The following is a 10,939-nucleotide window of genomic DNA, read 5'->3' on the forward strand; positions in this document are numbered from 1 at the left end:
AGAACGCGAAGCTGCCAATGGATGCTCCACCTCTCAGGTTTAGGTGATTCATTTTCATGACAGCTGGCCGTCAGAAGACATAGTTATGCAAACATATTTAAATCATAAACAAATGCTACCGAGTCAACCATTATGTTAAGACATGTTAACTGCTCCTTTTGTGATTTTCATACTGCAAATGTTCTCCATAATTGTGAAAGCGTAGTGTGCAAGCATTATGGCAAGATATTTGCAGGTTTGTGACTGACAATTGTTATTTTGGAACATGCTGCTTGGATTCACATCAACATGAGAAACAATTTTCTCTGATAAATGTCAATTTTACTAACAAAATTGCATATTCATAAATGCACATATAAATAAGAAACTGTGAAAAAAAATAAAAAAAATAATAATAATTAAACAATAGTAAAGCTCATAAAAAACATGTATTTTAATTATAAGGTATTTTTTTGTTTAGGTTAAATAATTGTTGAAATGTCTATGTAATGATAATCCATGTAGTGATACGTTTGTGTCTCCTGGTCTTTTCTTTTAGTTCACTTTTGTCTTTGGCTTTGTGATTGCTCTATATACGCACTTGTTCTCTTCCTTTTTTGGCACTGAAAAGGGTATAATGCAAAATACAACTTTAATTAAAACTACAAATTCAACTTTAAGTATATTCAGCTATGTAAAAAATGTTAACATGTTAAAATCAGCTCACATTATGTGACAGACGCGTCTTTCTAATGTTACAAATTGTACTTTCAGAACAGGAAAGTGTGAAAGTATGAGTAGTCACGTTCATTTCCTAACATAATTTCAACCATATGTGCCAGAAGGAGAACATGAGTTGAAAGCAGTAACATCTATTCCACTGACAAGATGAAAGACTAGTCATTTAAACTATAGAGTTACTTGGTGCAGTAAACAGCTGCTCTGCTAAGCATGTCCCCCCCCCCCCTCCAGTCAGCCAATTAGTTTTACTCTGCGTCCAGGAAGGCCAGCCTCTTGGCCACACCCTCCTCTCCATATTTGCAGTGTAGTTCCGAGGTGTGACCAGCCAGGAGGAGGCAGTCGTCATGGCGATCCCAGAAGGCCTCCACTCCCTTGCCATCCATCAGGTAGCGCAGGGTGGCTGACCAGTCACCACTGGTCTTGAGGAGGGCTTTGGTCACGCTCTCCAGGTCCTGATTAGTCTTTTTCATCAGTCCTTTGATGCGGCGCTTCACTTCCTCCAGCTGGAGCTGAGAGAACGTCACCTCATCTCTGATTGGCTGGGAGGTCTCCACTTCCTGCGACTCGCTATCGAACAGGAACGTGTGAGCCGTGGAGGTGGAAGGCACAGGCTCCCTCTGCCCAGGCCCAGCCTCCTCCACCTCTTCCAGCTGGAGTGGAGAAAGCGCCACCTCATCTCTGATTGGCTGGGAGGTCTCCATTTCCTGCGTCTCGCTATCAGAATCCGAAACGATCATCAGAACAGGAACATCGAAGAAGAACATGTGGTCCATGGAGTTGGAAGGGACAGGCTCCCTCTGCCCAGGCCCAGCCTTCCCAGGTGGACAGGACTCACTGGGACCCTGGGCTTCAGGGCACTTCCCCTGGAGGTCAGACTGGGACATGGGCTGGTGCTGTGGCTGGGCTACAGTATCAGTATTGGAGGCGTTTATCTGAGTGACAGGAGCATGTTCCTGGTTGTCCTCCTCTGCAGCAGAGGACTCAGTAGGAGATGCAGTGCTGGCATCAACCATGTCTGGAGTCTCCTCCTCTGACTGTGGAGGAATCAGCAGCTGTCAGTCAGTACCATCATACTCATTGACAAACACAGAGTAATAATCAATCTCTATGATATGAACATCATCTGAACACATTCTTTACAAAAATATCTTTAATTTAGGATACAGTGCACTAGGGGTGTGACGATACACTCAGCTCATGATACGATACACGATGTTGCGTTCACAATATCAATACGATATTATAACTAGGGCTGGCCTGAATACTATTTTACAGGCTTTGAATACTCTTTGGTGTTTCCGAACAAGTACTTCCGAGTATTCTACAGCAGCGTGTAATTTATTGACAGTTGGTTCGCTTAGGACTATGTGAAGTAGCTAACTGGACTTAATGAAAAGATGGTCTTAATGTGGCATTTTGCATGGAGGAGAGCTGGAGGGTCATATTTGTCATGGAAAAGGGTAAGAAAGCACACTTTTTAGCAATTAGGCAAATGCTATAGTGACTATAACAGCGCAGTATTTATTTTGCATTAGGCTAATCATGGTAAGGTAAGTTTGATTTAATCATTTATCTAAAGACAGTCGTCAATCTGAAGGCTTATGCCAATAGGCTAATGGAACTTATGCACGTACTGTTGAAAGGCATTCAATGGAGGTCATGTTCGTTTAGCCATAGTTCATGTTCGTTTTAGTTATAGGTGAATTCTAATCTGTTAAATTTTATGACATAGATTGCGACTCAAAAATGTGTTAATCGAATCATTTCCATCAGGGGTGTCAAAATTTGGCCCGCAGTGTAATTATATTTGGCCCACGAGGCAATACCAAATGACTACTAGAGCTGGCCCGCCAGTATTATACAGCGCATTCACCGCTAATACTACATGCTCTGCTGTTGTTTTGGCGCGTCAATCAAGACAGGACCCAGAAACGCCCTCTCTTCTGTGACAGTAGTCATAGCAATCTCATACTACAACTGTAACCGTGTTACACCTTCTTAAAAATGGCGAAAAGAAAGGCAGAAAACAGAAGCTTTACGTTATGTAATGTCTCACTGTGATAGACACCTGTGTTGACCTAGCCGGCCGCTGTGTTTGCTCTGTTCCTGTTCATTCAATCCTGTCTGCCTTCTTGCCGGCCTGTCTGCCTGCCTGTCTGCCTGTCTGTCTGCCTGGCTGTCTGCCTGGCTGTCTGCCTGGCTGTCTGCCTGGCTGTCTGCCTGGCTGTCTGCCTGCATGCCGGCTGTCTGTCTGTCTGCCTGGCTGGCTGTAGGACAGTCAGGGTTTTACAAGCTTCTCTACTGAGCAGATGGAGCACCAACACTTGTGTCTGAGGGCGTATTCACATATGTTAGTGCACACCATTGATGCGCACCAAAAGCGAAAGTGATAAGTGCATATTCAATGTTAAAGCAAAACTTGTCTGGGTCCATATTAAAATTTTCATTTGTTCAATGTTGGCCCGCGACTTTGTTCAAGTTTTAAATTTTGGCCTACTGTGTATTTGAGTTTGACACCCCTGATTTACATGAATGTTTAACTAAGCAGAAATAACGCTATATTAAGCAACTCGGGTTTAAGCCGCCTGCCTCTCGCTCCAGGTTGCTGTTGTAATTCTTCACCAGGGACACAATATGGGAAATAAATGACAGACTAATTAATTGCACAAATATAATATCCAACTGTTCATTTTAACAACATGTCACAATGTTCTCAACCATCGTATTTGGCTATCAGTCGTCGGCGAATAGAAACAAATGCACATAACTTTGGATAATAAATATTAACATTTATTGACAACACACAAAACATGTGGCTACTAGAAAAAAATTAATTTCCTGCAGAAAATGTGTGTGAATGCTGAACAGCTGAAAAGAAATCACAAAAGCATTGCTGAAAATGCATAGCCAATGGGAAAAATGTGAACTAACTTGAACTCACTCCAAAGCAATGGTAGGGGAAACACTGGCGATAGTTCATGGCACAACATATTGTCTCACCCCTACAGTGCACCTAAGCCAACCTTTCTGATAGGGACATTTCACACAAATTCCACAAAGGCATAATATTCATATATTTTAATGATATTAATATGCTGTTTTGCTTATTTTCACTGGACTCTTACCTCTTCAAATTCCTCTGATGCTTTCGCAAGAATGCCCAGTTCTTGCAAAGTTTTTTTCTTTCCCATTGGCTCTGTCTCTTTATGGATCACTAGGTCATCATCTGCATTCTCTCCTGAAGTAAAAGCAATAAACAACAATTGATGTTCATCAATCATATAAACAAATGAATAAGACAGCAAACGTGAACGCAAAAGAGAGCTCCTTCCCCACATCACAGCGGGGAGTGACAGATACAGCGCAGGGCGAGAGGTCATGTTTTTGGTTGCGTGTGTCCGTATGTACGTACTAGAGGTCTGTATCCCGGCCCGAGCCCGACAGGGCCCCGAGGCCCGATGACTGGCTCAGGCCGTTTAGGGCTTGGTTTTTAAATAAATAAATCGGGCCAGGCCGGGCTGTGTGCAGTTCTAAGGGAAAAGTGGGTGAGAAGAGCAGTGAGTGTCAGCCATGGAAGAATTGAAGCGGAAAGAGAAAAAGGGAGATGTTCTAAAAAATCCCAAATGAGACTGGGAAGTCGAGCTATGATCTGATTGTGAGTAGTACAAGCTCTGATTTTTTGTATAATTAGGCTATTTGCTGCTTTTTGGTGCGGCCGAATTACGAGGCGGGTCTACAAGTCGCCCAAACACGGCCAGCCAATCACCAACATTAATTTTTTGGACCAGGATTATTTTGTGCGACATCTAGAACCCTGAGGTCCTCCTCCGAGACTCTTTTAACAGTCCCTAGATCGAGACTTAAGACCAAGGGTGACCGAGCTTTTGCGGTGGCTGGCCCAAAGCTCTGGAACAGCCTCCCTCCACACATTAGACACGCACAGAACCTAGGGCTCTTTAAGTCTCAGCTTAAAACGCACTTGTTTTCACTGGCTTTTGAGGCCTGATAGCCTACATCCTTTGTCCTGTTTTGTGTCCTGTCCTTTTATTATTCTGTGATTATGTGCACTTTATTCTGTTTTTTGTTTTAGTTTATTTTATATATTGTACAGCACTTTGGTGCAACTTCGGTTGATTTTAAACGTGCTTTATAAATAAAGTTGACCTTGACCTATGCAAAAACTACAGTTCCGCACACCAGATAGCTCCCGTTAAAAATATTTTTTAACAAGAGATGGCGACTGTATTCAACAGAAGTCGGGTGAAGAGCCTTTGTGCTCAAAACACCACTGCACCCACAATAAAACAATAAAAAAATTAAAAAAATTAACGGGAGCTATCTGGTGTGCGGAACTCTATTTTTCCTTATTTACAAGAGTTTGTGGCCTGGATTACACTACTACGTTTTTCGGTGTTTCCCCCAAAAAAAGACCAACGTTTGCACCTAGTAATCACACTACTGAGGCCAAAACAACGCTCTCTGAGGCAGATCGATACGGTCGGAGCTACGTTTTGGCGCTCGAAATCCGGAGCTGCGTTCTAGTGTAATAGGCAGATCCAGATGCTTTTGAAAAAAACTATAGGAATAGGTCTACACAGTAACGCTGTGTTCACTTCACATTATAAAAATCAAACAGGTGATTTACGAGTTTGAGTTATATAGTATCTTATTGGATACTATAATTAATATCAATTTGGAAATAGGAATAACGCCATAAACGTAGGATGCACTTAAACTCTAGGCTATTAAATGTGTACAGGTTCCAAAAAGTAGACGCTTCAAATCATAACCCAAACAAGAATAGATACTTCAAATAATATTCACTTGTTCAAAGAAAAGTAGCTGGCAAAAAGAGAAGCCTTTATTGAGATATGCTGCTATAAGCATGGGTAGGCTCACCAGCTCAGTTTGTGTTCCCGACCAAATAGCTCCTTCATCACACCTGTCTGAAATTCCCAGCTCTCCTGCCCTTTTCTTTTTGAATAATATTCTCTATCCAATAATCTAATTCAGTCCAAATGTTCCAGTATATAGTCCTTAATCAGTTCATTTTAAGTTCTTCATTCCCTTGCGCTATAGCTCCCATATTATGACAAAACTTGAATGTGACGAGAACCCCAGGCCTATAGGCCTATGGAACGCTGCGGTCAAGGACAAAGTTGGGTGGATGGATGGACTTAAGTTTGCCCTCTTGGTAAAAGTTGATTGCACTCTTAAAACATTGAAAGAATAAAATAAAAAATGCAGCAACACGAAGTAGATGAGATGGTGGTTGGGAAGCAAAGGAAACTGTTTAAATTAATTCCAATATAACTGGCTGAGTTCATGGTTTACAACCATTCATCCCTTACAACATAAATAAGTAAACCAGGCCAGGTCAAGCCTGGCTTATGTGTGTTGGCTGGCTTGTTTCTGTGCGGGACTGGTAGGACGGTAATGTTTGATAAATAAAGATAGGTCTTGTCACCTGGACACATCAGTTCGAATGCTTCCAATGCTAATCCAGCACAATAAGAGCGGGATAGCCAGTTAGCTCATGGGCTCACAAGAACTAGCAGCAGCTTCTATAACATTAATGGTAGCGGTCAGTGGCTAAAGCAGTTACACTGATGATAGCATAAAGTCATCCCCACCAGGAACCCCGGTCTCCTGGGTGGGAGTGCTCTCACCACTACTCTACTTGTGCAGTGGAGATCGGCGGGTGGGTTTTGGTGTCCTTCTTCCAGTCCCTAGTGTGGGTTGGGGTTAGAATATGGGTTGGGGTTGGGACAGGATCTGATCTATAAGGCAAGGGGTAAAGGTTGGAGTGAAAGGATGAACATGTGGAGGTTTGGGGTATAGTCCCATAAAGTCATCCCCACCGGGTCTTCAACCCCAGTCTCCAGGGTGGGAGTCCTTTGCTCTCACCACTACTCTACTTGTGCAGTGTAGATCGGCGGGTTGATTTTGGTGTCCTTCTTGATTTTGGTGTGCTGGGACTACTGCCTCTTGTGGTGCCAACAGAGAAATTCAGGCCAACATAGTCCGCAGTAACGGAGGGGAGGGAGGGAGGGAGTGATGACCGGACGAACGCTATACTAGGTGCGCTGGCACTGTAAGTCACGCACAGAAAAGCATCAATACATTAAGCTCCTTTCTCCATCACCACCTAAAGCTGTGCCAGTCAACAGTCAGTCTAATCACTGAAAATAAACCACATAGGCGTAGAGCGACTGGTGCATCACATCCTTTACAAAAATTAATTACTATAGGATTTGAAGTGTCCTACTCCTATTGTAATGAGGACTGTCTGTCTATAATGCAGTAGCGTACCATGGGGTCTTGCACAGGGTCTTCTCCGACATTGTTATTACTCCCAATGCCCCCCAACCCCCCCCCTGCACACCCCGTACACACACGCCGATAGGGAGAGAAACTACGCATGTAGGGGTCAGTGGAGTCTTTTGGTTTTAATGTTCTGGGACTACTGCCTCTTGTGGTAGCAGCAATGGAATTGCAGGTCAACAACAGACCGCAAGACGCAAGACGCACGGACAAAAAGGATTCCCTCTCCTTGGTGTGTCGGCTTACAGCCAACACACAAAAACTAAATAAATAAGGTGAACAGTAGTAGCCTAATATAATATTATCATCACAGCAGCACAGATTGAGATTAGCCAACAATTAAAGATTGGAATAAATAGGCCATCTTTTTGGATTTGAGGTTATTTTAAAAGCAGGGAATGCGTACCAGACATGGAACACAAACAGGATGGAAATGTATTTGCTGGTCACTTTTGGCATGGATGGATGTCTGCATTTTAAACTCACAACATTCTAGACTATGCTACTAGCCAAGAAAAATGCACCCTTGATGGCTATAGCTCAAACTCGTAAATCACTTGTTTGATATGCTCTTTAATGGTGGTGTGATGTGTGTTTTCGGGCGTGTTAGTGTGATAAGAGATTTGAACAGCTCTTTATGTGCAATTTTTGTGTGTAATCACGGATTGTTTTGCCCGTTCTAAAACGTAGCCATGGACATCAGCACTAGTGTAATCCAGGCCTGAGTTTCCAGCACCCAGCCTAACAGGTACAGTGGATTGTGTATATTTTTTACGCAAAAAATACCACACAAATTTTCAAGAAACTCTGTGGAGGGGTGTAGCGTGGGCCAATTTAGAACCCATTCAATTTTGGTGCGCACAGAGCCACTAAATGCATTCAGGGGCAGAGGTCTGTGCTCTCTGAGCAACATTTTTAGTTAATATTTTATTTAATTAATAATAATTTTAAAAAGACAGCTGGGGGAGAGGGGTAGTGAGACAAAGAAAGAGGGAGAGAAGGATGGGGCGGTTGATAGAGAGGAAGGGAGATCAGAAACCTGCTTCCTCTGGCGCTGCTTTGGAGGACGGAGGCCCCTGTGATTCCACCGGAGGTTCTGTTTGAGTTTCATCTGTATGAGGCTGGGGGGAGGTGTGTGGAAGGGCTGCTGTGTCTGATGCAGTTTGAGGGAGTTGTTCTGTAGACACCATCTTTGGAATGTTTGTTTCAGGTGCTGTTTCAGATTCGGGTGCTGGAACATCTGAGTCAGCTGAATGTTCTGGCCCTGGCAGAAGCTCCAGGGCAGCTTGCTGGTTGTGAGTCCGGCTGGGCTGTGGAGTGTCGTTTTGCTGTGCGTCTAGCTGTATCTCACTGCCCTCCTCAGTTGGAACTTTAGGGCACAGGTATTTTCTGTAGCGGTCCTTCATCGACTGCCAAGAACGATTGATCACATGCTGCTTCTCCATTTCCTGCCACACCTTGTTCCCTCCAGTCGCCTGCTTGTAGTTGGAGATGAAGTCCAATATGGCAGTGTCTTCTTCTGGCATGTAGCACATACGCCCACTCCCCTCCCGCCTCTGTCTGGTCTGGATTGGCCTAGGCTCAACCCTGTAGTCTTCCATGTCCAGCTGCTCGTTCTTCTGCACAGAGTCCCATATGTACTGGGTCGACACGCATAAAGTGGCAGCGGACCCCGCCACAGTCGGCATATCCTCCGGGTTAGCCAGCAGAATAGCGTTGGGCTCCTTGTCTGCACACACCATCCCGCCCCCGGCACTGATGATGTGCTGCAGCTGAGTCTTTGTCATGTACGGTCTCAGGAAAAAGCGCATGGGCTCACCACTCACAGTCAAGAACAGACGCGGTGAAATTTTGTGACATGATCGTTCATTCTGCCTGGACGACATCGTCAATTACCAGGGACGCGCAGCTAAATTGTCAAAATAAAGCTAAACAAATTAAAGGACAAGATAACTAACCTGTCATCTTTCTAATTTACAGCCACTTACCTAGCCTTGTAGATGTAAACAACTCATCTCTCAGAAGGAATTTCAAAAGGCCGGTTTGAAAAGACGAAATGGAGGGGCTGTTCCAGGTAGATAGATAGGTAGCTAGCTAGCTGCTAACGTTAGCTAACATAATCATGATGACTATGCTAACACTAGCTGACACTGCAAGCAGGCGAGTTCACCAACGAGGGCATAGCCATCGACTTCTCTGGGTATCTCTCTCAGTACGAGAACACCACCTTTAAATCAAACAATCAGTAACATACTGTGTTAAGTTTTCAAAGCAGACACTCTCTACCATGGAGCTATTATTTAGCTCTAAACAACATTCGAACTTGGTACTTGTGAAGTGCGCATGTCTAATTTCTTTTTCTGCGTCGTTCCGTTGCTGAGGCTGCTGTTTCCTCAGTAATCTACTGCCACCTACCGGATTTCTAAGTAATAATTTCTTAGACCCATATCTAATTAAGCGATTGATCACGAGAGGCAGTGGGTTACACGGGATTTTACCACAGCTACGGGGCTTTGTTAGGCCCGACGCGATAGCAGAGGGCCTAAAACCCCCGTAGCTGTGGTAAAATCCCGTGTAACCCACTGCCTCGAGTGGTCAATTGCTTTTCTACAACGGTTACTACATATATATTCACAAAAAACAAACAGTAGGAACATTCAATAATTTATTTACCGATCATTCTTATCATTTTAGTATTTACAAAATCTTCCGCGATAGGCTATAGTTCTGAATTAAATAGTTGCCAGGCAACATAGGCTATCTCGCTGTTTGGGTTGGCCTTGTTCACATAAGCCATATAATAATATAATATAATAATAAGGCATAATTCGGGTTCATGTTTATTTGAATATTTCCAGCTATGGTGCAGTTATTAAAACAGTTCTCCAGAGCACTCGTTTTTTCTGGTAGGGGTGTGGAAGTTTTGGAGTCGGACTGATGAGTGCGATTTTGTAATGGGATACGAAAAAGGCGAGGTTCCTGCGAGTGGTTGCTACGCAAAACATAGCCTACCGCTTGATTTTATCAATGGCCTACTCAATGAGATTGACGGCGCATTAATACTAACTGTTATGCGGTCGCAGCCGTGGGTTACAGAGTATTTTACCCAAGCCCCCAGGAATCGAAATCTAAAGTGAAGGCCTATTGAACCGCGCCATCTTGGCTAGATTTGTAGTCACTTGGCTATTTCCGGTTACTTTTGACTTGCGCAGTTGAGCTTCTCTGGCCGACGCGCGTCCACGCACGTTCCCGGCTCTCCCCGCTTTGATTTAGCAATGAAAACCGGCTTGCATATTAACCTGTTTTTGTCAAATATATCAATTGGAGAAATTATTTTTTGATCCTGGCATCTTAGTTTTAACAAGTTAAATATAATTGAACATGTTTTGTTTGCTAGTAGATGGTATTCATTCCGTTCGCGATAACGTTATTGCAGCCAGGCTAAATTCCTCCAGGGAGCCAGTGACCGGCGAGTTGAAGAGCTTCACTCCCCGCCAGCAGGAGCTCTGGCCGCGGCTACCGCATCTCGGAAAACCCGCTGAGTTCGTGGCTGCTATTTCACACTCGCCCTTGATCAATCCCAATACCGATCCATGGTAATAATGAATCAATCGTTCAGATCAGATCGGCAGTGCTGCATGCATGTTACAACATCATTGTTAGCTTTATTAACATAACCATAGCCTACATTTATCTCTCTAACGTTAGGCTATCCATCACACCAGTCGGCCATTCGATAGCTGGAAGCGGTGAACGCCAACGTTGACTGAAAACACCCAAACTCAGTGTATCGTTTCATCTTCATGCTACACATCAACTCCTTTACATTGTATGTGAATAAATTCCTGTTATTCTAAAAATATCCCATTTCTGTCCATTCTTGGAAAAGGCTAAT

The 10,939-nt window shown here is 43.7% G+C and overlaps 1 protein-coding gene across 1 annotated transcript; it reads right to left on the bottom strand.

Moving 5' to 3' along the window:
• Positions 1 to 467: 467 nt before the first annotated feature.
• Positions 468 to 8,831, bottom strand: LOC311315170 (uncharacterized protein; the record flags this gene model as incomplete). Its single annotated transcript, XM_084445770.1, has 3 exons — positions 468 to 1,754; positions 3,846 to 3,958; positions 8,084 to 8,831. The coding sequence occupies 3 exons, from the start codon at positions 8,829 to 8,831 to the stop codon at positions 966 to 968; spliced, it is 1,650 nt and encodes a 549-aa protein (XP_084301896.1). The 3' UTR covers positions 468 to 965.
• Between the last annotated feature and the right edge of the window lie 2,108 nt (positions 8,832 to 10,939).

Source organism: Borostomias antarcticus (assembly GCF_949987555.1).
Source record: "Borostomias antarcticus genome assembly, chromosome: 11".
Taxonomy (NCBI): Eukaryota; Metazoa; Chordata; class Actinopteri; order Stomiiformes; family Stomiidae; genus Borostomias; species Borostomias antarcticus.